Below are 27689 nucleotides of genomic sequence, written 5' to 3'. Positions count from 1 at the left end.
TGGGTGTTATACTCATCAGTCATCCAAAATTTCCAGCCTTAAAAAAGCATGAGAAGTTTTGTCTCTTTCTGTGTCACTGAAAACCTACAAAGCAAATATTTCTTGTTGGGCTATTTACAGAATACTGTGGGTTGCTTTGTAGGAGATCTCAAGGCAACTGTCTTGATATTTTTCATTTACTGGCTGAGACAAAAACAATGTACAGAAGCCCATGATTAAATTAATTTACTACTACTTTTTTAAACACAAATATTGCAGTTTGCTATTTCTGCATCATAGGCTGTAGACAGCTGGCCTCTATTTATAACCATGTGACTGATGAGAGTTACCTTTCCTGTGAAGAAGTTTCTGAAACTTAAATTATTGTTATGTTGGGGTTTTAGGAGTTCTCCTTTTGTTTTCTTTTTCTCTTAAAGAATTTTCCCCATACATGTTGCCTGGGGGGACAAATTACTGGATACTTAGGGGAAACAAAAGACCTGGCCACAGAAGGTAGGGTGCAACTGGCTACTCTCTTTCACCTGGGGTTTTCTCATGTAGGGCAGGGGATACCGCGAGATTTGAATTGGGAAAAAGGGGTTGGGTACATCCCCTAGCTCTCTGGTTCTCCCAGCATCCAGAGAGAGAGGAGGGCTGCCATCGTTGTGGAGGGAGCTCGTCGCTGCTGCGGGCTTCTGCTTTCTGCTGCCTTTCTTCTACCATGAGTGGGGCTTGCTCGCTGGAGCGGCTGTTGCACCGGGACCCTAACACCCCACCTTACTAAAAGAGGGACCTTTTCACCATCTGCTCAGGTGCCTCAGGGAAAACCCCGAGATCCCAAGCCCGCTTTTCCCTGCCCCACTGGGAGCCGGGCCATGGCCGCTCTGCCCCCGCTGTTCCTTCGAGCCCTTGCTACTCTGTAGCCCCCACACATCCTGCCTGTCGGGACCTCTCGGGGTTCCCGCTGCAGCTCCGGAGTTTGATACATCTCGTCTGCCACCCGGGATTTGTGCTTGTCCCTGCTCTTCCAGCCTGCCATTCCAGCCTGCCATTCCAGCCTGCTGTTCCCGAGGGTCCAGCCGGACACCGGGATCGGCTGCCCAGGGGTTTGTGAAGCCTTTGTTCCATCCCTTCCCGGGATCTCAGGCCACCAGTGCCGCGTGCTCCCCGAGCTCGCTCCGGAGCGCCCCCTGCAGCCGCGGGGGAACCATCGCACCTGCCCTGCTCACCGGGAGCCGCCAGCGCCCCTGCCGGCTGCGAGCGGAACTGCACCCGAGGGGAAATAGCCTGACAGCCGAGAAGGCTGGGACTGGGTTTGTAATTGTTTGCTGTTACTGCCATAGTTATTGTTGTTTGTTTGACTTGTTATACATATATATACACACATATATATATTAGTAAAGAACTGTTATTCCTATTCCTCATACCTTTGCCTGAAAGCCCCTTAATTTAAAAATTATAATAATTCGGAGGGAAGGGGGTTACAGTTTCCATTTCAAGGGAGGCTCCTGCCTTCCTTGGCAGACACCTGTCTTTCAAACTGAGACACATTATTAGAGTGAAGTAAACTGCATAGTGAACCTGGGAGCTTTTCCCACCCCCTCATAGGAGGAAGGTAAAGGTTATATGACTAATTATCCACACCACACAAAACCAGGAATAAAGTGGGAGATCAAGCACGGTATCTAGTCAAAGCAAAGAAGTTTCTACTGCCCAAAACTGAAGGAAATGGTACCCTAGGTCTTGCTCTTCCCTGGATGATAGTCTCAGAGCCACAGGGAAGATGAGATGCCAGGCTGGAAAGCAAAAGAGGAAGAAAAGGGAATGTGGAGGATAGTCCCAGTCAGACAGGCTGCTGCTGCTTTGCAGAAAGGCGAAGCTTAGCTGCTAATGACTACAGATGGGACTCTTATCTCGAGGAAAACTTACTTTCCTCCAAAATGAAATCAGCGTTCCCTGAATAAACAGGATAACAAGGCCCATGATTTCTCACTTTTCTCGTTGATATTTTCATGTGAAACAAAGACCACACATTGTCAGGGATAGCAATAGCTCTTCCTTTGTTCCATGGAGAAATGCAGTAACCTTCCATAGATAAACAATTGAGCAAAAGTCTGTGAAGGGGAGGTGGGGGGGGGGGCTGATTATTTACAGATAAAAGGCGTTTTCTCGTAAATGAGAAGGATTCATCTCTAACTCAAGGACCTCAGTAACCAGTTCAGAAGACGCTTCTTAACAGCAGCCGTTCAAACAGAGTTTTCTGTGTATCTCAGAGTCTGTATTTATTAAATACTGCTTGTTTCACACAGATTGATGCAAGGACTCATCTCAAACAGCTTCTGTTTTTCAGATGGTACCTGCAAACTTGATGGGATTTTACCAGGATAATGCAAACCTGGCATGAGGTTCAGTGTGGTGACAGAATCATGGACTCATGGAATGATTTGGGTTGGAAGGGATCTTAAAGCTCCCAGCCTCCCTGCCATGGGCAGGGAAACTTTCCACTAGACCAGGTTGTTCAGGGCCCATCCAGCCTGGCCTTGAATGCTTCCAGGGATGTGGCATCCACAGCTTCTCTGGACAGCCTGTGCCAGGGCCTCACTGCCCTCACAGGGAGGAGTTTTCTTCTAGTAGCTAACCTATGTTATAAATGAAATTGTTAATTAGTGCTTGTGTACATAAATATATATATTAATTGTACAAATAAAAATGCCTAAGCCCAAACCCCAGGACGGGGACGGAGAAAATTTCGGAAGCCTTGGCAGCAGCAGAGAAGACAATAGGCCAGGAACTAATCAGTATGCGAAAAAGTCTATCTCCGGGTGGAGGTAGACCTTATCTGGAGCTATTAACACCACACCTGGGCGATAATTTGGACGATGATGAAACTGATTAACATCTCGGAGTCGTTAAAGGAGTATCCCATTCCGGGAACTAAGAATAACTGTTCCAGGAATCAGAGATGGACCATTCATCATCCAAGATGGACAATTCATCAGACCCAGGAAAGGCTTTGTGCAGTCCAACTTCGGGACAAGAAAACATCATGAATATGCTAAATTGCGAGAAGAATAGAATTAATTCGGACTCTGCCCAAGAACTGTATAAGAAGGAACCAGCCTAAGCGACATTCGTGAACTTGGGGATCTGACGCGATAGAGGTCAGATCTGTGTTCACCCAGCACCGATCCCGGGCTCGGGGCTGACCTTTTTTCCGATCATGGCTTTCTGTGTGACTGATCTTTCAGCTGCGGAATAAAATCTATTTCTTTAGTAAATTTAATTTGACTGAATTTCTTTACCTCACCTAAATCTACCCTCTGCTGCCCTTTAGCAGGGAAATTTGGGGTCTGTTTCTGTACGGACATGGACCTACAGCTCCTATTGACTTCCAGGTTGAAAAGATAGGACTTCTGTATAAATGCTTTATGAGCTCCATATATTGTCAGCTCCAATGAAAATTTAATAAGGTGCTTGGTGGTGTTAATGCTGAAAGAGTAGCTATAAACCACTCGATTTCTAGTAATCTCCAGGACACACAGTGAGAAATGTATATTTATCCAAAAGCTGTTTCCTCTGGCCTGTGTTGAAAACCCTGAAGGAGATCTGTTTATCTGCACCACCTGGATTTAAAAATCAAGGATTTTTTTCAGCCCTGAAAGTTGGAGCCATCCTCAAAAGGCCTTGGTCTTGCTGCTGTACTCATGTGGCAGATGGGATGATCTTTTGCTCTCTGTGTCTGCCTACCAAATCAAAGGGGCTGTGATAGCATTTACTGCTCTCCACTTTCATTGCCTATACCTGTGCTCACAATGTGAAGAGGTAAAGCACCTCCTGCTGATCTCCCCACCATCAGAACTGTGCTGCTGCAATGCCACCATCCATGCAGAGAGGGGCATTTCCCTTGCTTTCCCCAAGACAAAGAGATTCCAGGGACACATTTGTGCCTCTCCAGTCCTTTGTGCTCTCTGCCCCAGGTCTTCACCTGTAAAAAAATCCACAGCTCGTCTTAAATTCACCGTGGTTTTAGCAGGTACAAATATTCCACGATATTTAAAGTCCTTGCAGGAGCATCCAGCACTATAATATACATTTAATTACGGAGCTATTAGGAATAATTTGCATAACAATTAGCAGCTAAAGGAGTCACCAAATCCAAGTCACTTCTCTTGAAGCAGTTTTTGTGCAACTGAACCTTTTGAAATCAGCAGGGATTTCTCTTGAATTGGCATTAGAAATAGTGTGCTTTCTCAAATAACAAGGTGTTTAAAAATAACTGTGAGCTTTTATACAGTGCTCTGCTGTCACAGAGATCTTGCCGCACACTGGTGGCAGCGCTACTGGAAACTTCCTCTGTCGAGGACCTCAGCTGCAGGAGGTCTGAGCAGCACAGCTCAGAGCCAGGAGGCAGCAGTGTTGGCTCTTGATTTGTTGCAATGTCTCACAATTTTCTTTGTGCTGAGAATCTTTGCATCTGACCTGCAGCTCTCAGAAAGCAGCAGCTGTTTGGGAATCAGCTTTCGTGAACGTTGTTGTCTTGTTACATTGTGCACTTTATTGTCAGGGAATAGAGCTCTTAATGAATCAAAGTCAATTGTTTCTCCAAAAGTACCTGGCATTAAGGCGTTTAGGCATGTGCTAAGCAAGAGTTTTACATTGTCTTAAATAAGGACTCACAAAGCTGATTATAAAATAAAAAAACCAAACCAAAACATAAAACCCGAAACAAAACAACAACAAAACCCAACAAAACCAGAACTTTCAGGGTTTTTTATCCGCTTATTTTTGCTTCTTTGTGATATATAAAAGCAGCCTGGAAAGTTAACTCTGCTTCTGTATTAACTGTTTGACTTGCGTCTGTACACCAAAAATGGCAGATTTTAGCTTCCACATTTTTGCTGAAGGAGCCAGGGAGAACTGGAGAACCTTTGGGAATCAGCCAAAGAAACAAGGTGATAAAGTGAATGTCTGGTCTGCAGGAACATTTCACTCACAGGGGTAAATGAATAAAAGGTTCAGCAAACTTATAACACTGCTCAGGCTTGCCTTCAGGTGGCAGGGACCAGCAGGACAGCTTTGCTGTCCCTGGCAGCATTAAGAACTGTGACTGTGACATGAAAAATATTGGGGGTGGTTTTGGTAATTTTTGGTGAAAATAAATTAAAACAGAAGGTGTTCAGCAATGACCTTTTTAGAAAAGTACATTTTTAAAAACCTGCCTTTATCCACAGCTAATACATGGATTAATTAGAATTAATTTAGTTGTAGGCAGTCTGCTCAGGAAAGAGAAAAACAGCTCCTTTGACCTGCACTAGATCTATCATATTTCAAAAAGCAAATAATTTGGATTACACCATCTCAGAAAATGCCTTGAAATTGCTTAAAGGGAGAACACAACCTTCTTCCTAATCTCTGATCCCTCTAACCCTTGTCCTCTCTCTTCAATTACCTACATTTGAGTTTATATCCTGTATTATTACTCCAGCATAAGCACCGTGCCCTTCTGGATGCACAGTGCTTCCCAGAGCTCCTGCAGCACTGCGCAGGTGGAACACAAGGAGGCTTAGGAAGAATCAAAGATGTGGAGATGTAAAATACGGACACCTGCTGTAACCCAGTGACTCAGTGACTGCCCCGTGGCTGGTGTGTGCACTGATGGAGAAGCAGCCCTGAGGACAGGCTTTGAGCAGCTCAGCTGAGCAGATGCTGCCTGAGAGCAAAGGAGAGAGGGCTCTGTGACTCCCCAAAGCTGCTGGGGGATTTCTGCTGGGCCCTCAGAACATGCACAGTAACTGCTCCATTTTTGTGCTCACACTGCTTTTTTTTGACTCCTGTGTGTAGTGGTAAGAGGAATTCTCTTCTTGCGGGGTTCAAAATGATCCTCATGAGTCCCTTCCTTGCAAAGAGCGTTGTAGGCAGAAGTATTTGGTCTCTTTGACCAAACTCAGCTCTCCAAATCTGAAGAGTGGATTGCTCCAAGAGAGAGGATGAGGAGGAAAGGTGAGGACATAGCAGGGACAGAGGGGAAAGCCTCAGACAAAACCAGGGCTACAGAGAGATTAGCGGTGCAGGTCTGGTCTAGTGACCCAGCAGCACGACCGAGAGCACACGTGGCTCTGGTGAGCTGTTCCTGGGTAGCTGCACTGCAGCAGAGGGCACCAGAAAGCAATAGAAACCGCTCTGTGCTAACAGCTCGTGAAATACCAATGTCTGCGTTACAGAGACTGGCGGTAGCCTTAGCTCTGTGCCTTTGGTGGGAAGGAACGATGAAGAAAGACTCGACAGCCCTCTGTTGCATACTTTAAACTATCATAAACACCGGCAGCGTTAATGGCCGTGAGCTCTCATGGCCCGGCTCAAACCCACACTGTGGCTGCCACTTTGGTGTGGCTCCCGCGTGTTATGGAAGCACCTCGGTGCAGAGGCACCGCTGCCCTGTGGAATGTGTTGTTCTTCCAGCACGCTGAACGCTGGAGACCTTCCCGAGATGGGGAGATGGGTCTCTGTGACCCCTGCAGAGGATGCTCCTGGCCCTTCCGCAGCCGCACTCGGGCTCGCAGCTGCCCCGTGCAGTGCTGTACGGCGCTCACAGCCCCCTTCTCCTGCCAGGGCCACCCGTGCGATGTGCTAGCCCCCAGACGACAGCTGACCCCCGGTAGGGGCGGTGGGCGCCCGCCGGGGCAGCCCAACCGCTGTTCCCCGGTTCCACTCCCCTCCGCGGCCGAGGGTGCCACGCTGAGGGCGGCGGATGGCGGGACCTCCGCGCCGGCCGAGGGAGGGCTGACCCCCACCCCGTCCCGCCCCGCCGGTGCCCGTCCCGCCCCGCCGGTGCCCGTCCCCTCGGTTCCCCCGGTCCTGCGGGCGGGCGGCGCCTGCGGCGGGCGGAGGGAGTTTCCAGGAAGTGGCCATATTGGATCCATTCAGCCGCATCCACCCGCGGCGGGCAGCGACAGTAGCGCTCCCGCCGCCGGAGCCGCGCCAGTCCCGGTCATGGCCGCCACCGACCTGGAGCGTTTCTCGGTGAGCACCGCCCCGCTCTCGTATGCGCTTTCCCTCGACCACACAACTTGGGGTTTCTTTGTCACTCGGAGGCGGGGGAATAACCCAGTGGGTGGCGGGGACAGGACACCAGGAGGGATGCGCGGCCTCTGCCCCGCCGGCCCCCTCCGGGACCCCGGCGGCGGCGGGGGGGAGCTGGGGAGGGAGCAGGTCGATGCCGGTGCCCGTGGTGGGTGCGAGGAAAGTCCTTGCGGGAAGGTCCTGCCCGCACTGTGGGCGGAGGAAACGGTGGGTGGAGGGCTCCGGGGCCTCGGAGCCCCCTCTGGTGCTGGAACCGGCACCGGCACCGCCATGCTCGGGGACTCCTGCCGGGATGCCCAGGATGGTCACAAAGGGTACCCGGGATCCGTGTGTCTGCAGGCATGCAGCACCCCGCAAAGACGGGCGGCAAGAAATGGGGTCAGACCTTCCTAAATGCGAATTGTTTACATACCACTGGTATCCAAACACTCTGCAACAGTAACTGAGCGGTGTGTATATAATACAGCGAGAGACACGCTGATTCAAACACGGGTAAAGCAAACCCTTGAGGCTGGCTGCTCCCTGAGCCTATGTATGAGGAATGCTGTACAGCAAATATGGAGCGTGACCTGTGCACCGCCGCCTCTGCAGCTCACATGTTGTATAACTGCTATCGGAAGTCAATCTGGCTAAAATCTGTGTCGGCTCAAAACTATTCTTTGTCTACAGCTTGAATTTTTTGTTGTTGTTGGAAGGCTGTTCTCGTTAAATAGCTTGGTATTGCGTCTTGTACGCTCTCAGAGCTAAAAACATTTTTACTGCATTAAATAGCATAGCTCTCCAAAGTCAAAAAACTCTGGTGTGATATTACTAAATAAATGGGAACAGCAGTGGTTGCTGTCTCAATTATAGGCATGCTATTTGAGCACAAACAAGTCCCTGCTACTGTTTTCCCTGTAAGCTACTTTTTGCTAAGAATCTTAAACCCTGTTTCATTTCTTTGAATCCTCGCCCAAAAGTTTCCAGCTCAAGAATGAATTTGCAAGACTGTAACTTCCTTAAAACCTGCATAAAGGAAAATTGAGTTGGGGCTCTTATTTAAAGAAGCTAATATTTCTAGGCTCTGGGAGGAGTAGATTAAGGTAAAGACAGTGGCAGAGAGTGAGAACACCAAGACTCTCTCACTGCGATTCTCTTCTGCATTTGTATCATATAAAAATACTTTTAATGTTAATTTGGTGTGCCTGCAGTTGCCTGTGCAGGTTTTCATAGGTGTTACAGGAATGTAAAATATTGCCTAGTTCTGGAGGAAATTAAATTAATTTGCATTCTTTGGTGTGGGTACTTGAATGCTTGGTGTACTTACATCAGTACTCTGTCACTTTGATTTAAAACAAAACCTTTTTAAAAAAACCTCTTGAAGTTGCTTGGCTCTCATTTGGGCACCAAAGGGAAATGGCTGGGCTCCAGCATGGCTTGAGTGCCCAACTCCATTAGGAAGAAATTTGCTTGCTTTATGCAGGGAGCTGGGATGATTTTATAGGGATCTGCAGGCACGGTAGGTCTGGTGATCTGATGATCTCAGTTTACCTTTTGCCTGGAACCATGGATCTGGCAGAGGTGAATGGGAGAGCAGCATCTTGTTTCCATTTGATGTGGGGCAGATGTCTGTCCCAGCTGCTGTTTCCTTTACCCCTAGCATGTGTCTCAGCTGGTTTTCCTCCAGCAGTATCATGGAAACCTCATGATTCAGGTGTTCTGAGTTGTTCTTTCTGGGGCGCTTACAGGTTTCTTGTTGCCATTTTATATCACTGTACTTCAGCTTCCTGAGCATGAAGTCCATGTGGGAGTAGCTTGTTATTGCTAAGCAAAGGTGATGATAAATTCACTTATTTTTACCAGCCGTTTGTATTTGCAGTAGGAAGTAATGTTGGAAAAACCTCTGAAGTAGGGTTTTGATACACAATGGGTCATGCTATTCAGATTGGTGAAGCTATTTATAAGTGTCCAGCTGACACTGACATCCTGGAATGTAGCAAACTTTAGGTTCGGATAATATGTTTTGAAAACTCCCCAGATGCACGCTTCCCTTGTACAGTCCTCCAGAATGCCTCTGTCTCCAGCACAATAAAGTTCCCTTCAAGTGCTGCTGTTGGAAATGACCAACAAAAGCAAATGAAAGGAAGTTTGCCCATGGAAAGCTGTCTCTGAGGCAGCAGGATCACACCAGTGGTGCTCAACACTGTTTTTGTGGCTGTAGTGTTGAGAGAGATTTGCTTCAGCCCCTGGAGACTTAAGTTTTCTGCTGATCTGCTCTGAGAACGTGGCTCACTACAGCTGTGTTCAGGTCTTGGGCTGCAGGCATTGCTTCTGGAGACCCATAGCTGCTCACCACCAGGAGGGAAGGAGAACTGATAAAGTTTGGTTCATTTATTGAATACTTTTATTTTGTCATTAAAGCTCAGAGCTTCTCCATTGCCTGGGGTGGCCAGTGGTGAATTAGCACCTGTGGTGACTGTATTGGAGCAGACACTAGCACTATTAGCAAGGATGTTGGGATGTTGAGTGGAAAACAGCCCAACCACCATGTGCAAGCACCAGAAGTTGCTTGAAATGCAGCAAGGAAATGCAGAAGCTGTGAAGGAGCTGGAAAAGCTGGAAGGAGAAAAAGTGACAGAGAAGCGACTGGAAATGCGTAGGAGAGTAAATGGGATGAGATGTGAGACCAAGACTGTAAGACTTCTATTTTCCCAAATCTGTTGCTTTCTCTCTTTTTAAATAAAACCCATTGACCTCACAAAATGCTGTTGCTTAACTATCTGCACTAACCCATGGCCTGACATGGAGGTGCAAAGCCAGTGGATTCCAAACTGAATAGTTCTTGTGAGAAGAACCAGGTGTCCTCAGCCTCAAGGTTGGGCTGGGATAAGAGTTTAACATGAAAAGCTAACTTTTGGCTGATTGTTCTGTGTGGACACTGCCATTGCCTGCATGGACAGGGATGTGTGAATACTGATGCCCAGGGCGGACAGCACTGGACACATGTACATAGCAGTGTGTGAGCTATGGTTGGGGATGGCTGTCCACATGCAGTCCTGAGATTTCCCTTCATGTAAGTGATTAACAGCTAGGCTGGTATTGGCAGCTTTACTATAAATTAATGTCCCTTAGGAGATCTTGCCAAAAAACCACCACTTCATACAGAGGAAAGCTGAATAGCAGCTTCTTCGCTGGAAATAGACAATGGGATTTGCTTTGTCTCAGCAAGTTGCTGAGCTTGGGGAGGATCTGGCGAGTTTGGCAGCTGTGCGTGAGTGCTACCTGCTTACACACCACTGCCTTCTTGTCACCTGCTCCCAGCTCTGTGGGAGGAGAGGAACCTTTGGATGGTGCCTGTTCCTTCCATAACTGCCTGTGTTGTGATAAACTTCGCGTGTTGCTGCTGCTTTCTGTAAGCTCAGGGTTCACTTAATGACTGCACAACCTAAACCCACCCTTTCCTGTGAGGGGCCAGTGTGATGCCTTAGTTTGTGAAAGATGGGCTTAAGGAGTGAGCTGAGAACAGCTCTGTGTTCCATGACCAGAAGTCTTATTGTTGCACGTCCTAAGCAGAGGCACATTTTCTTCTAAACAAACTCTCAAGGAAAACCTTTCCATGGCTCAATTCCAGTGGAAAATGGAGTTGATTTGAATTCAGACATTCCCTCTGCTCTCTTTTTTGCCCGGGCAGGTGGCACTATTTGGAAGTTCCAGGATCAAATCTCCTTGTCTGTTTTTGCTATTCAGTTATTTTACCTTTCGCCTGGAAAAACTCAAGTGATCCCCCATGCAGTGTGGAGCACAAGTGACAGATTTTTCTCCAAGCTGGTAGCAGGCACCAGGAAGCCAACCCAGCAGGGGCAGCCCTTCCCCTCCCTGTGCTGGCCAGCTCTTCTGAATCTATAGCGTATGCTTTTTTGGGAAGGAACGATGCAGAAAATGGCCTTCCACTGGAGGGGACAAATTGGTGGTTGCGTCTCCGAGCCCTGAGATTTCTCCCCTGGAATTTTGCCTGTCCTCACACAGGAAGCCAGCTTTGACTGCCTCAACCACAGAACCAATTAACTCAATCTCAGCCCATGGCAGTTAAACACTTATTTTCAGTTTATGGACTGGGTACAAATGTTGCCCAGAATAAGATTTTTTTAAATTTCTTTTTTCTCTTCCCTGCTGTGGTGCTGTCACTGCTGGTAAATCTGGAGTGTCTCTTCCTCCTGTAGCAGAGATGCAACATGTTGTTCTGCGTGGGAGCTCCAGAGCTGCTCTGAACCACTCATAACTGCAGTGAGTGCTGAGGCAGTGGGTGGAAGGACGTGAGCTGGTGGAGACTGAGGCTGTGTGTGCTCTCGGCATCAGCAAAACAGATGAGAGCCTGAAGAATAACTCCCTTTCAGGAGGCCGGCATGGTGTCAGGGCTTGTCATCTGTGCTGTGGTGGCAGCTGTCAGCCAGTCCCCAGCATTGCTGGAAGACCAAAAGCTCCCTAAATATTATCTTCTGTGGCAGAATACCAGTGCTGTCTACAGCTGCGGGGAGAGGCACAGCCCTGTCTCTGAGTGCCCCCGCTGTCCCCAGTCCTGTCGTCTCAAGGCACCACTGTGCAAGCCAAGGGCCCCAGCACTGGGCTGTTTTCCTCTCTCTCCAGGAGCAACAGTCATGCTCATCCCCTTTCCTTCCCATGCTCCTTTGGCTTGGAGCTTGGGAGGGGAAGAAACTGATATGATGCTGAATTGGCTTTTCCTGGGTTGTGCAATTAAGAGGAGGAATTTGGGAGGTGATGGGACTGAAGGAGATGTTCAGGGGCGTGGGTGTGCTGGTTCACCCTGCTTATGTAGGGTCAGCGTGTGTTTATGGGATTAGTTTTGATTATTCAGAATGTGTTTTGGGCACACTTCAGGCTGTGGATGGGAGAAGCTGCCCTGTTTGTTTCAGATGCCCTGTTTGTGCAGCCTTTGGAAATAACATTGTCCTGTCCCGTACTTGTTTTGTTGAGGTCAGCCTTGTGTTTATGCAGAATCTGCTTGTTTCTCCCCTTCCCTGCATCTGCATAGCTGCAATGAGCTCTGGGTTTATACCTGAAGCTTTGCCTTTGTATTCGTGAATCATAAAAATGTCAGACGGCTAAGAGAGTCCATCTCTTCTCCCAGAGCAGTTCAAGTGAGAAAAAAAATCCTGAAAGTGCTGCTCCTGCTCAATCCCAGCCATGCGCTTTCCTTCCAGAGCCTCTTCTCTGGCATAAGTAGCCATGCTCGCCTCCAGTTTGTGACATTGGGATGCAGAAGGAGCCCAGACAGGGAATTATCCTCAAATGGAGTGACGGGAGACTTTCAGAGGAGGGTGGTATCAGTTAGAACCACAGGATTCTTGGATACAGCCCTAGTTACCGCTCTCAGCTTGTGGCTGACCAGGGCCCATGGGGTCAGAGCTGTGAAGGCACCACTTTTAGATGTTTAGATTCCTTTGTGAAACCAAAAAGTGTCCGTCTCCCACGTGCATGGAATTCCAGAGATGTCAGACAGCTTGAGCGAGGTTCCCATGGAGCACCCTGTCTTGGAGCTCTTGCCCTCTCTGGCTGCACTGCCTCAAAACCAGACTGTCACAGGGAGCTGTGGAGCCAGAGAGCCTGGCCTGGATTTCCATCAAAGGGTTGGGGTTCTCCCATCCTCACCTCACCATTGTCTGAGATGCTGTGATGACTCTGCATTTTGTGTGCATGTGGGGAATGCATCAAGTCCTCCACAGGCAACCAGCACGCTTCAGCTGGCTCTGGCTGTAACAGAGGCAGGACTCAGCCCTCAGCCTCTGCTCAGCTGGGTTCATGTCTGCCTGCAAAGGACTGTGCAGGCATGCCTTCAGCTGTGGCTGCTGTGGAGCATGTTCCCAGAGCTTGTGGTGATGCTGGAAGATGGAACATTCCCGCATCTGCCAGGATCTCCTGTGCAATCCTCAGGTCTGTTGCTGGGAGAGGAGATCATCCCCGCTGTGTTGAATAGTGTGTGCATTCCTGGGGTGCCTGGAGTGTGGGTGCAGTTCAGGGCATTGCTGGGTCTCTGGTCCAGACCCTGCTTACAGCAGCCTTCCATCCTGAGCCACATTGATCCTGGCTTTCAGCCTGGTCACAGGAAAATGCTACCTGAGGAAGACTGGCAGCTGGCCTCCCAGCAACATTCCTCTTCCCTTTTTCTGGAGCAAAGGTGCTTCCAGCTCATGTTCCTGGATATAGATTTATTCTGTATTTTCATACAGAACAAATAGTCCTTTAAGCTTATCTTTTTGCTATGTGTATTTTTCAAACAGAAGTTTTCTTTTCCTTTTTTCCGTTGCTTTGATTCTTCAGATTAAAGATATTCTGTGCTAATACACTTGGAGGCTTTCTGGAGGCATGTGTTAATAGGATATATAGCAGTCAGCTTATTAGTATGATGACTCTGGTTTAGCCCTCAGAGGAGCTGAGTTGCTGTGGTATATTGTGGGATATTCTCTTTCTGGTGTCTTCCAGGCATTATTACAAGAAGTCATGGTCATTGGCTGAAGACCTGTTTGTGGAGATCCTGTGGGATGGTTGCATAAGGCAAACTGGGAAAAAGCATACAGCAGTGACAAAAAGCTCTTGGGTTCCCATTATAACTCTGTTCCCTTCTCTAAAAATATACTGGATAATAGTATTTATTGTAATTGGGCAATAAATTCTGGAAATGTATGTGGGAATTAGCCATGCTTATTTTAAGTGGTAACTAAAGCAAATAATTTTGGTGGCTGATATCCAGCGTGGCTTGTTTGGTGTGATGGCGATCCAGATCCTTTTTCCCTTCTTCAACACTTCTTTTAAACTGCTCCAGACGTTTTTCATTCCACTCCTTAAGGGTAGGCTCTCACTTTATCTCCTGGGTTTGTCCCACAGCCACTTGTGTTTGCCCAGTGTCTCCTCTTCCTCATGGAAGGATACTGGGAAAGGGAAGAGATTCCACAGCTTAGAGCAGCTGAGTGTAAGCTGGGAATGCATCTGCTGCCTTGGGTCAACTTGGGGAAGGTCTGTGCTAGATAAGGTGCTAAGATTGGCCTCTTGACAGGGGTAATTGGGAAGTCCATTAAATGAAAAGCCTCAGCGGCTTCTGAATAAATAATTTTAAAAAGAAACTGACTAGGGCAGTGTTGGGTATTGTTGTTTGTCCGTATTTTAGGTTTTTTTCTGTGTAAAAAGTTTTATTTGTATTTTGGACTTTGCTTGGTTTTGAATAGCTTATGGGGGATGGAATTCTCACACTGCCGAGAAGCTGAACTTTCTCATCCTTTAAGGTCATTTTGGAGGAAATGTCTTTCATTTTTGGTTCCATAGCTTTCTCTGTTTTTACCAACTTTCCTTATTCTCAAAGGCAACATTCATGTTTGCAAAACACTGTATACATAACGAAAATCTGGTAAATCCTGCTTTTCTCCATTGTAAACTCTCATCCAGGACTTGTGATAGAGACAAAATGCACATTTAATCCTTTCTTGATTAAGAAAGACCTCACAGTTAATTAATTAGGCTTTATAAATGTTATAGGGAAATCACTAAATAACAGCTTAAGAAAAGGAAGCATGTGGGAATTTTGCTTGTGGTGTAAAACAGAGGAATTTACGCCAGAAACAGGTAGTTTGTTTGGAGAAAATTAAAACTGATGTTGCATTCACAGGTTGTGAATGGATCTTCTTGGATGTGTGTGGTATAAGAAGATGAGGAGCTTTACTCTCCCTTGAGACTTGGCTCTGAGCATCAGCAAAAACTGTTGTTTTAGCCTGTGCCATTTGATTCTGTAGATGTGTGTAGGATTTTTATGTTCTGTGGTTTGTTGTGGTTTTTTGAAGGAGGAAAGGCTGCTGGGGCTGAAGTGAAGGCAATGCTGTCAGTTCAGCTGTGTGCTCACAAGCCTTGAAGGGAGCAGGCTGGTGCAGAAGGGGAACACGTGGAGTGTGCAGGTCCCTGCTCCTGGTTCGCTGCTGGGAGTGCCCTGCATCCGGCTAGTTGCTGGGATACAGCACAAGGTGTGCCGCAGGAATCCAAGTGCATTTTGGCACCAGTACCTTGGATACAGGAAAGCAATCAAGGAGTTTGCCTAAGGAGTTCCTCCCTTCAAAGGAGCTTGGCTTTCTCACTTAAATCCCTGTCCGCCTTCTTGTTGGAGGAGGCTGCAGTGTGTGTTCAGCACTGGATATTGCAGGTGTGCAGCAGAGCCTTTGGTTCCCCGAGACTGCGCTGGGGCACATGGGACATTGTGAAATGTTGGCACTGGACAAGTGATTTTTTTGAAATATTTGTTTTCCGTAGGTGCTGAGCACTGCACTTCACAACGCACTCACTGGTCACTTGCTGGTCTTAAAGTTTGTGAATAGCTCTTAAAAATGGGTCCAAAAGAACCTCAGCTCTTGAGCCTTCTTGCTTCTGTAGTATAAAGTTGCTTTAATTTTTATTTGGCACATCTTGGTGGTGACTCCATATGTGGTTTCTTCAGTGATGTTTTTGCCTGCCTGGAGTGCAGCTGGGAGCCAGGAGGGATATGAATAAAGGCTTGAGTGTCTGGGAAAATTCTTGGCATTCTTTGAAGAGCGTTTTAACGGTGGGGGGAGGGCTGGGAATTGTGTTGGTTTAGTGTGAGGTTTTCTGGGGGGACTCCAGTGTAGGCTGGGAGCTTATTGTGAGCATGCAGCAACTGGAGATAGCTGGCTGGCACAGTGTCCCACGCATGGAGAGCTGGCTCAGACATGGCTGTGCTCCCGTGTGCTGTGTGTTGGAAAACAGAAGAAAGGGAAGGCACTTGAGGCTCTGCCCTGCCGTTGCTGGAGCAGTGTTAGGCAACACTATGTTAGTTTTACAGCTCTTTAGGGTTGCTACAACAGGGAAGAACAACTGTTGCCCTCCCTGCACAGGCATAGAAGGCAGAACTGCTCATGGTCTCAGGTGCATCCTGGTTGACTGGCCATGTACCACCACCAGAGTGGGCAGGAGCAGGAGGCAGCAGAGAAGATGATGCTCTTTATCTTCTATTGTTGCTATTGCAAGACAAATGGTAAATCAGCAGAAAGCCCACATCTAAAACTTTTTCTGTGGGCTTGTTTTTTCTTCTTTTCTTCTTTCCCCATCCTGTTAAGTGCTCCATGATGGGGATCTGAAATTTTAAGCCCATGCTTAAGATTAACTGAAAACCTTCAGAACTGAGTGTGTGCTTGCACTTTGCAAATCTCTTTTGAGATTAGGTGCCATTTAGATGTGACGATTTTAGCCTAAGAGGTGCTGAGAGCTCCACTGGCCAGCCCCAGCTGAGTGTGCTTCATTTTGTCTCCAGTGCCAAAGGCATCCACAAGGTCATGCCTACTCCACCTCTGTTGGGCCCTCTGTTAAGATTTACTATGCTCAGAATCCTCTGACTGTCAAATCTGATCTCATTACCTCTCTTGGACTATCTCTTTCTGCTTAGTAGACTGCAAAGTGCAATCTTATTTACTGATGCTGTTATACATCTAATAGTCATTAGCCTGTGAGTACAAGACAGGTAGAACATTCATGTGTGCTAGTGACTGTTTTGAATGTTGCTCACACCACAGAGACGTTTTTCATACATGAGGTGTTCTCTTGCTGTTAATTGCCCTTCAGCTGTGAGCTAGGCAAAAGAGATATTTTCTTCATGGTAATACAAGTCTGTCCTCACTGCTGTCGCTTTGCAAATGTCAAGTGCCATTTATTGAGCCAGCATTCAGAGATGGAGAGATCCTCCTGAGAGAGGTAATTTGTCAAATTTTTCTGCATTGATCCAGAAGCTGGGCCAAGCCCCAGGGTGTGCCTGCTTGGACAAAGAAGCTGAATTTGGCTTCTGACACTGTTGCCCAAAGGCCTCTAGGCAAGTATTCAACTGCTCCATAACTCAGTGTACTTGTGAAATGATGATAACTACAAGTGCCTTTGTAAGGAATCTTGCAGTGGTGGGCATTTGAGGGAGGTTGTGAGGTTGGGCTAGGGACCTACATGTGCTGTACCCTGAAGCAGCCCTCTCTGTTTCGTGGTTTGTGGAACTGCTGCCTGAAGTTTCCAGCCTGAGCGGGGACAGGCAGCGCCTGGGGCTGGCAGTGCAGCTGCTGCGGTGCCAGCACACATGAGCCTGTACCTGGGACCAGCTTGCTCTGCTTGAGTTAAATAAAGAGCCAAATATCACTTGGTCCTTTCTCTCCTCAGTTGCAAAATGAGACTCCCTGCATCAGGATGGAATGATTTCCTGATTCCATGCCTTTCCGTGCAGGAGACAAGGGAATAGCATCCTACAAACCCCACTGGTGCATGTATTAGTCTCTGTGTTGAGTGCACTGTTATGGTTTATGGATGGGGCATCAAGAGGGTGAAGTCATTGTTTTGTGCCCAGCAGCAGTCCCCAGCTGTGCTGGGTGCTGGGCCAGCCCCTCGGAGCAGTGTCTGTCCTGCCACAGGAGCTCTTCCAGCAGAATCGCGGCCATGCGGAGCAGGGCTTAGGGAGCCTTCCCTGCTCTTCCTCCTGCTGCTCTCTGAGTCACTCTGGTCAGGGACCTGCAATCTGCTAACACTGGTTTCTTTTTCTGTTTTGATTAGACTGTAAATCGGAGGGGAGAGGATCTGTGTGTGCCTGGCACTCCATGTCCATGTGTGCCCTGCAGGGCAAAGCGATGCTCCCATGGGAATGGACAGTGCCACAGACCTGCTGCAAGGCATCGGTGTGACACAGATAATGCCTGGACCCAGGCTGAAAAGCACTGGAAGATTTGTTATGATGTAAGGTCAAGGTGACATCCAGGACTGAGGAATTTAGAAACAAAAGTGTGCCTCGGTAGGGGGAATTGAAGTGCTGTGGAAAAGTTCCATGCAAATGTTGTGTTGTTGCCTCTTGCTGTTTTCTATGTGTGTAAAATGTAAGTGGGAAAAGTCTGGGAAGAGAAGGACCTGAAATACAGCTGCCTTGTGAGCTCTTGGAAGACACAAGCTTCTCCCTGTGTGGGGCTGACATGTGGGGTGCTGCAGCCTGGCCACAGATCCTAGGTTGATGGTGCAGAGGCACTGGAGGGAACATTTGGGAGCAGCAGACACCTTTGGGTTGAAGGTCACTGCTCAAGTGTAAGCCCTATTCATGTAACAGAGAGGAGAGAAAACTTAATTTCCTTCCTCTTTCCATGTAGGTCTTTGCTGTTTGGTCTTGGAAATTGTGATCACTTATGTTTTGTTGGGCTGTAGAAATGGGAAAGGGCGCCTCAGATATAGAAAAGTTTTGTGCTGTCCCTCAGTATATAAGGCTGGGAGTTGTCACTGTTTATCAGCTAAACCATGTGATTTTTGGTTTTCCCTCTTGGTTTTATTCACTAGTTGCTTGTATGCTGATGAATCTGCTGTAGCAGGGCCCAGGGTTTACAATACAAGTCCCATCATGCCAGGTTCTTAAAAATAAATATCACCGTTAAAAAAAAAAAGTATCACCACTTATGATTGTGGCATTCAATTACGCTTTTGTTTACCCATATGCTTTCACCTGCATCATTCAGGAAAAAAAAACCCGAGAGTAATCTCAAGCAGGAAACACAAGCATATGTCACTAAGGAGAATTTTGCTGTGGGATTAATTGAAAGATGATACTTCTGGAAATACTTATTTTTTTAGCCAACTGATATCAGAATGGTCTTTTCTATACAAGGTCCAGTCTGTTAATAGGGCTCCTGGTGAAAGCAGGGGAAGCACATCTAAAAGCAGTGAGCTGCTCTGCTCTGCAGCTGAAGGGCAGCTGAACATGGATCTGGTCCCACTGCTGACATTCCCCTGGGTTGTGCCGGCAGTGAGAAAACCACTCTTCCTGGAACAAGCTGCTGAAAAATGTAATGATGCAGAGTGAAACTGATGCTAATTTGGAGGTGAAGCATGAAGAGAATCTGTGATGGGGTTTTTATTTTTTGAAGAATCATAGGCACACAGTTTGAAGCTGTAGCCTGTGCCCTTCTCACAGGTTTTGTTAATCACTGTCTATGAAGAAGAGCCTAATTAGTATATGATACTGTGTTGACCCTCTTCTGGGGATTTGGATTTGGTCTCTCTGATTGTGTTTCTTTGCTGCCTTCTCTTGTCTGACTTGCAGTAAAGAGCCAAATAACATATCATCTGCAGCGGATGTGGTCTGTGGCCAGCTGCCCGCAGCAATACTGCTCCATCTTCCTGCCAGCCCTGCGGCCCTGCCACAGGGCACAGCCTGGGCAACCCTGCCAGGGGTGGCCTTGTAAGCCGATATGGGTTTGAAGCACAGTTTTTGGTTCCCCAGGTAGTTCTGTGCTGGTGTGGCCACAGGAATGGACTGGTGTGCCATTGCACATCCCAAATGCATCCTCCGTCTCCAGCAGGCCATGTCCACGAGCTGGGATGCCTAGTGCATTACAGTGCATTTGAAGCACTATGGTTGGAGGTTTCGTTTTAGTTCTTGTGATGCTCAGCTAAATGTGTCCATCTGTGCTACCGAGGACGTGTCTGTCTTTCTGCTGCATGCTAAGAAAAGGGTTCTGTGATGTTGCTGTCAATTCAGAGCTAAAGATTGATGTCCCTCTGGAATGGCTGTTGTTCCTATGGGCATGCCCCCAGATGCCATTTCTGTGCCTGTTGCCTGGACAGAACATTTGTGAAAACCTTTAAAGGATTTTAGATTTGTAAATACATAAATTCTGCTCTGACCTTATGATGAATCTTTCATTTCCCACAAAATTCCAGATTCAAAATATGGTTTATCCCCTTGGCTCTCTGCTTCAAGCCTGAAGATCAGCTCAAGGCACAGAAATCTTTGAAGAGCATGTTCAAAAATTGCAAGTAAAACCCTGGTAGCTGCCCCATCATAGAATGTTATTAGTGACCCAAGAAGGGATGTTCAGGACTGCAGTGGCTATTTGAGGTGAGAGCTCCCACCTGGAGCCGTTGCAGACTCTTAATTATCATGCTGTGTAATGGTGAAATGGGCCTCAGGAAAGGTTGGCTGCCTCATGGTTATTTGCAGCCCCAGGATGGGGTCCTGCCTGGTAAGAAGCAGAAGAATTGTCTCTCCAGGCTGTGAGATGGAGGGAACTGGTTCACACTGAGTACTGTGGAGGGTAGGAGTGTTGCAGGGTCCAGTGCAACTGGAAAGGGCAGGGCTGTGTTCCTGCCTGGCTCTTGCAGTGGCTGATCCCATCTGCCTCTGCCATATGATCTGCCCAGCTCCTGTCCTGCAAAGCAGTCTCATTGCTGGCACAAAGTGTGGAGAAAGTTCTACTGCAATTCTTAGCTTTCATTTAAAACAAACAAAACCCCCCTACACTGCTGCATTACTGCTGCCCTCATTTATTGCAGCATTTGTGTTCTGGATTGATTATTTTTATGGTGAGTGTGGCAGGCTGGCTGCTTCTGCTGGAAAGGATTCTATTTGGGGTGTGGCCTTATCTTTACTAGCAGGTGAACTGTTTCAAGCTGTCCTTGAGCCACCCTGGTATGTGGGAGCTGGCCAAAAGGGCTGGTCATTTCAGGTTGCTCATCAGGATGTGGGCGGGTTCCTCTCCCGCACAGGTCCATACACTAAACTCCACAAGTGAGCAGAAGTAGTGGTTGTATTCACAAGGCTGTCAAGTTTCCAAGCTCGATAGATTGGAGGGAAAGAATAAAACAGTGAAAACTATTTCCCCCCTTTCTTTATTTTCCTAATCTTATTACTTCCCAGCAGCTGTTGCCATTGTTTTTCCTAACACAGCAAAATCCTTTTGGAGCTGAATGACAGCTGAATGCACTGCAAGCACAGCAAATGGTTTTCTGCTTTGGTATTGGCAGTGCCTTGAACTTGAACCAGATTATTTCTCCTGCTTACAGAAATAAAGGAAACTGCATTTCAAGGTCACTGGCAAAAAATATTCCACTGAAGTTTGGCTCATTGTTTTAGCAGCTTTGAGAGATGGTGAGCAGTTCTGAGCAGGTATATTCCTGTCCTTTAGTGAACAGCCACTGAGTGCCAAAAAAAGAAGAGAAAAAGCCCTGTGCAGATGCATTTGGGTTTCCCGTGGCCAAGGCATGACTGAGTTCTCAATGCAGCCTTGCCTGGCTGGAGCCTATTTAAATGCAGCTTTGCTGAACCGGAGCCTATTTTAAAATCTCGAGCAGTGGTGCTGCCTGTTGCCTGGAAACCTCCTCCCAGCCTCAGGCACTTTCAGCCTAATCATAGCCATCGGCGGCCTTTATTTATTTCCTATCCAAAATGTCATCCCAGGCTTCTGTTTTGTTTTTGTTTGCTTGTTTTTGTTTATTACTTAAAATGAAAAGACACAAAGTGTAACCGTCAAACTCGGTGACTTTCTGTGGAAACAGCTTGTTTGGCTGTCACTGCATTGCAGTGGTGGGAACTGGCATTTTAAACTCCGTAAAATGGTGGCTCAGAGGGACATGGGGAAGAGGAGAAGCGGGGGCTGAGAGATTGGACTGAGAGCCTGAGGAAGCCCCCCAAGCTCAACTGGTGCCTGCAGTGGCTTCCTGCGCCTTGTGACAGCCCCTTCCTTGAGGGGAAAACCAGACCTAATCAACTCTTGAGTCTTTTCCCAGCACACACGTGTCCCAGGTTCCCCTTCCCTGTGTGGTTGTACCACCCCATGCAAGATCCACAGCTCAGCATTGGGCTGACTGGAGCAGCACAGACTCACTTTCAAAACACCCTGTATCCTGGGGGCTGAGCTGTAGCATCTGCCTGTGCTGACAGGTGAACGGAAGAAAGTTAAACTTGGAGATCTCCCTGTTTTAGGGGCCCTTTTTATTTTTAATTCACCTAAACTCTCTGGCCATCTCAAAACCTTGATTACTGATATCAGTTACACATGGAAACTTTAACTGATTGCTCTTTCTGCTAAGTTAGTGAGTGTGATCAATCCTGATCAGATGGAACAGGATGGATCACAAGAGCCCAGCTATGATTCAATTGTGTTTTTGTCCAGGGAGCCCCTTGGGAGAGCACTGAGCTAAAATCATCTGAAAGTGGGTAAAAAATGCTAACCAGAACAACAAGAAGGTTTATATGTGAGGCATAGAAGCTGTTTCAGCTGTCCACAAGTTGTTCTTGTGATTTAAATGGTTTATTTTACAAGGCTGGGAATATTTGTTCTACCAAAGGCAGAGCTAAAGGAGGCTTTGACTCAAAATGCAGTTGAACAAAGGTTTGTGTTTTGTTTAGCAATCTTACTGCAGGCACAGAGCAATACACAAGACTTATCACATCATTTATTTTCCTCTTGACTTCATTTAAGTTTGACAGGCAGCTTAGGCTCTTTTCAGGGATGCTCCTGTCTCTCAGTCTTAGTGCTGGGACATTAAGTTCCAATTGTCAGGAACAGACAGAAGAACCAGAGCCAGACCGAGGGCAGACATTTGTTCCATTCCCATCTTCTATGTGTGCTGGTGATTAAGAAAAACAAGCAATTACCAAAGATATCATGTGGGTGAATGAATCGTGCTCTGAAGTCCTGTCTCCTTGCTTTTCCATGGGTGAGTAAGAGTGCTTGAGAGGCTCCAGGGATGGTGGTCTGGTCCCTGGGTTCAGACATCATTGCTTAGTTGTGCAGAGAGGTGTGCATCTGTTGAAATTCCAAACTTTCCTGGTTTTAGCCACTATAAAGAGTAATTGTCCTTCTGTCAGCTCCTCTTTGCTGGACTTTATAGCTGCTCTGCTCTGCCTTTCTGTATAGCACAGGTCATCTTAGTTCCTAAGCAAAGTCTCTACAGGTGATTAGCTTCTCTGGGGGAGGGAGGAGACAGAAGGGAGAGCAAAGTGCACACGGGGGAGGCAGGAACAGGAACAGCAGAGGAACGGTGGAGAACTGTGTGGTCACAGATGGTAAATCAAGAGGGTTCCTTGTGCTGCCTGTGCCACCAGCACCCCCAGTGCCTGAGTGAGCAAGCCTCGCTGCTTGTGGCAATAGCAAAAGGGGAAAGACAAATACTCAGGGAAAAATGCAGAGTCTGTCAAGCTGAATTCACTGCTGGAAGGTTTAAGAAAATAAAATTTAAAAAGTCAAGGAGAAATGAGTGCTAAAACACACCCTGGTGGGTTTTCCTTTGCTAATCTCTCCCAGCTGCATGTAGTTGAAACTCACACTAGTGTTTTCTTTTTTTTGGACCCTGGTAGCTTAGTTCTCCCAGTTCCCCATGAAGATCAGTATTTCACACCCTCTCTCCTGTTGTTTGTGGCTGTTGGGGGGTTTGTGCTGTGGTGTGCCAAAACACAAGCTCTTGAGAGCACTGATGGGGTTTGTGCGGTGGCTCTGCAGTGCCCAGAAGGGTGAGTGATGTTGGTCTCATCAGTCTGATTTGGCATCTCAGTGCAGTTTGCTAATCTGGCTTCTTCTCCCTGCCAGAATGAAGAGAAGAGGAACCTTTCTCTGGGGGGCCATGTGGGCTTCGACAGCCTCCCTGATCAGCTGGTCAGCAAGTCTGTCACACAAGGCTTCAGCTTCAACATCCTCTGTGTGGGTGAGCATGGTCCCCTGCAAACAGGCATGGGGGGAAGTTGGGACCAGGATTTCTTGAGTGTCTTGCTATGCCACAAACCTTGGCAGTGATTTAAGCAAGTCAGAAATGCCAAACTCTTAAAAACACATTGAGTCAAACCAGGAGAATTTCTGTAATCAGTGGGGTATTGCTCATCATCTCTGCTGCAATAGCTTTGCAATAGGAAGGATTAAGGGAAGGCTGTATATAGCAAGTTAAATATTTCTATATGCTAACTGGGGTGGCTGGCACGAGCAGCTTTTGCTGGGTACGATGTCTAGGTAGATGCAGTCAGATGCACCATGGGTTATGTGAGAGCTGCTGGTGATAACTTGGTCATTTCTGAGTGTAAGCCTGCACCCCAAATCTGGGCACAAGAGGTTTGTGTCTGAGCTGTGCCTGGTCGGTGCTTTCCCAGGTGTCAGAGGGCTTGAAGCATGGTCGTTTCTGTGCCTGGAAAGGGAGGGAGAGTGTTTCTTATTGACTTTAAAATAATTATATTCTTGGCTTTTAATTTTGGTATTGATGGGATCTAGCAGGCGATGCTGGCTGGAGTACTAGAGACCAATTCCTTTCAGTGATGAAATGACCATCATTTTTGCTTTGGCTGGTTCTTATATGGTGTATGAGGTCTGATGTATTGTAACCTGTTAGACTGGCAGAAATACATCCAGAGACAGCAGCTCTTATGGCTTTGTATAGACTGTGCAGTGACACCTGGACAACTTACACAAGGTGCCTGTGCCATACCCAAGTCATTTTTGCATATTCACAACACAAGTAAAAAGCATGGCTAAAATCACAGTTGAAATTCACAGACTTGTTCCTTAGCAGAAGGGTAATTGCAGCACAGGTCAATATGGTTTTAATCAGTGTTGTTCTAGGGGCTACCAGAATGGATATTCCTACATTCTCATTTAGCTTTTTTAAAAATTTTTTTTGGACAAGAGAGAAAAAGTCCCACCCTGTTTGCCAGTTACTACTCCCAAAAGTGCCCACAACTGAACAGGAGAATGTAGCTTACGTCAGGAAGTGAGTTCTCCATATGTCTGCTTGCAGATTAATCTAGAGCACCAGGTGGCTTTGTTTCCTTGCACAACTCTTAGCCACAGCTGGTAGGAAGCAATGTGTGTCTCTGCCGCACTCGGAGGTGTTTATTCTCCTGTGAAGAGCAGAGCCTGAGGTGCTGGAAGAAGGAGAGAGCCCAAAGCCCTTGGCAGCAGGCATGGCACCTCTGTGGAGCAGAACTTTCCCACCCTCCTGCTCTCGCACCAGGGTATCTGCTGTAGGGCTCCTCAGCGTGCCTGTCTCTGCTGAAGTGGTAGCAGTATGGACTGCCTGGAAAATGAGCAGAGCATAGAAGGTTATTTCCTTGGGTTTTGCCTCTCTTCACCCCCATGACCAATAGGGCTGTATGTAGTGAATAAGGAGTTTAAATGGGGCCCCTTCTAGGCCAATCTGGAAAATATCAGTCTTGTTTAGTTACCAGAAACAGCAATTCAAAGCCTTTCTGGCTCACAAACAGCTTGTCAGCCAAATATTCTGAGATAGAGGTTTTTGTGATGCATCCCAGGTGTCCTTCGATGGCTACTAAAATTGTCCTCTCCACAGCTTCTCTAGTGCAGAATCCCAAGCAAAGTCAGGGGTCATGGAAAGGAAAATAGTGTGCTTTGCTGTGCTGATGTGTTTTGTGTGATACTAGGAGGCAAGACCCAAGTTCTCTATGTTGTTCGCATTAAGCATGGGAGGCCTTCAAGAAGGCAGACACCTATGTGACAATTACATGTCTGTTCACAAGCAATTAGTGGTGGCCTTCCACGTGTATTTTAGTTCTGCTCTCTAATTAATGTGCTTTGAAGTACCTGTGGCAAATTCATGCTGCAGTGAGCTGATGATTTGTCCTCCCTAGGTGAGACTGGCATTGGGAAATCCACACTGATGAACACCCTCTTCAACACCACGTTTGAGACTGAGGAAGCCAGTCACTATGAGACCGCGGTTCACTTGCGGCCGCGCACCTACGACCTGCAGGAGAGCAATGTCCACCTGAAGCTGACCATTGTGGATGCGGTTGGATTTGGGGATCAGATAAATAAAGATGAAAGGCAGGTCTTGTGCTATCTGCTCAGCGTTTCTGGGCATGCCTCACGCTTAGACATCAACTGCCTGCAGTTCCCCTTGCAGTGCTGCAGAAGTGTCTGTGTCTGTGCTAAAGGAGTTGCTCCCTGTCGTGGCTCTGGTTCTGGGGACAAAGAACAGAGGGAAATGACTAAACAGCCAAAAAGAGGTCACAGGAGGTCTTTCCAGCAGAGAATGCTGTCCTCCAGGAGCATGAGCTGTTAACCAGCTGTCCTCAGATCAGGGTCAGGAATTATCTGTTCTGGCAGTGATTGGTGTTTCTGGGCATGTTTCAATTAACTACACAGATATCTTTTTCAAGCCCCAGGTAAAGGCATTCTCAGACTCCAGGGTGTCTCCTTGGTCATGTTACATTGCTACAGACAGATGGCTCAGCCCTGAAATCTGGGCCAAGTTTGATCTGGGGAAGTAGATCTGTCTATCCATGCTCCACTGTCCTTAGACTTTGCAGTGCAACCTCAAGAATCTCCAGCAATCTTTGGATTATAAAGTCTGTGTGTAAACACCATGCTTTTCCTGTTGTAAGGCTAAATTGTTTGAGTCTTATAACTTAAGTGATATAATGGAATGTCTAGGGGAATTCCTTCAGCCTTTAAACTGTTTAGATTTGCTCTCCAGTAGCTGTTTTGCTAATGGGATGGTTTTAGTTACAGGCCAATCGTAGAGTACATTGATACGCAGTTTGAAAACTATTTGCAAGAAGAGCTGAAAATCCGCCGGTCTCTCTTCAACTATCATGACACAAGGATTCACGTCTGCCTCTACTTCATCACCCCCACTGGGCACTCACTCAAGTCCTTGGACCTGGTGACAATGAAGAAGCTGGATAGCAAGGTAAGGGGTTGGAGACTATGGTCCGTCTTTCTGGAATGCTTTTGTTGGTACTGATTGTCATGTAGGAGCATTTGTTCCTTCTGTGCAAGTGCTGGACTCCTTCCTGCATGGCAGCTGAGCCATTTTTAGGACTCTGGTAAAGCTTTGTCTGGCCTGGTGGTTGCTGAGGTCCTGTGCTTGTTTTCTCACTGACTTTCCTGAAGAATGTCAGGAAAAACCTGTTTTCCAGTTGGTTGTGTAAATTCCAGAGTATCCCTCTACGGTAAGAGTCTTAGCCAGATTAGCTGGTATTTATCAAAGCCATCAGCTGCGGCTCTATTGGGTGTGAGGATACCTTCCAGCATCAGCAGTTGAACTATGGAGTCCCCTTTGCTGTCCTGACCTGTCAGCAGGGACAGAGGGGCTGAGACATCAACCCCTGTAGATGTCCTAAAGGGGTGGTCAGTGCTGAGGGGACAAGGGCTGAGGAGAAGCATTGGCTGTGTGTGCTGGTGCACAAGGAGTGTGTAAGCTGTTACTGCTGGCAGTGCCAGGTGATCTGGATAGGCGATCACAGTATCTTAAAGTATAGATATGGTGAGGAATTCTCAAGGTCATAGGAATCCTAAAAGTGGGTAATGACAGGGTCTACTCGGGTTGTTTCTTTGTGCATAGGCTATTCTGCCTTAGGGGGCAGGGTGTTACCTAACCAACTACTTGCTGATATTTCTGCAGCTCAGAGCAAGTTTCTGACATAGTTTTGGGTGTTCCAGCTGGCTTCCAGGGAGCTGCAGGAGGCATCAAAGGTCACTAATGGCAGCGGAATCTCTTCTTCTCAATAATTTCCTGTCTTTCAGAGCAGTGTTTTAGCAGCAGGGTGGTTCCTTTCATGTGGCAGATGCTGATCAGTCTACAGAGGGACAGGCATGGCAGGTGGGATCCTGCAGGTCCTGGTGATTCCTTGGATTACACTGAGGGAGCATTCTCTTCTCTGGCTGTTGTTCACGTGCAGGTCTGTTGGACTTTCCTGGTGGGTTGAGTTCCTGTTGTGCAGTCCCTGCTGCTTGCCCTCACCAGCTAGGGCTCATGGCCTGCTTTTCCTTGCCCCCAGTCCATAGCAGGCACTGGCTTCCCGTTGCAGGGGGCTGTATGTATCTGTAGTGGCTGTTACACTGACTTCA

At 47.4% G+C, this 27689-nt stretch overlaps 1 protein-coding gene across 5 annotated transcripts in view; it reads left to right on the top strand.

Annotated features, from left to right (window-relative positions):
- Nucleotides 1-6849: 6849 nt before the first annotated feature.
- Nucleotides 6850-27689, top strand: part of SEPTIN8 (septin 8) — a 43012-nt gene continuing 22172 nt past the window's right edge. For 3 of the 5 annotated variants that reach the window (XM_032124681.1, XM_032124683.1, XM_032124684.1), the window contains exons 1-3: nt 23424-23538; nt 25466-25661; nt 26343-26529. In XM_032124681.1, the coding sequence (XP_031980572.1) occupies nt 25495-25661; nt 26343-26529 (354 nt within the window). In that variant the 5' untranslated portion in view covers nt 23424-23538; nt 25466-25494. Of the gene's footprint in view, nt 7000-23423; nt 23539-25465; nt 25662-26342; nt 26530-27689 lie in introns of those variants that run through there. The other 2 variants (XM_032124686.1, XM_032124685.1) reach the window with 2 other exon arrangements.

This window comes from Corvus moneduloides, chromosome 15 (assembly GCF_009650955.1).
Source record: "Corvus moneduloides isolate bCorMon1 chromosome 15, bCorMon1.pri, whole genome shotgun sequence".
Classification (NCBI taxonomy): Eukaryota; Metazoa; Chordata; class Aves; order Passeriformes; family Corvidae; genus Corvus; species Corvus moneduloides.
The sequence above is the reverse complement of the archived record's forward strand: the minus strand, read 5'-3'. Positions and strand labels throughout refer to the sequence as shown.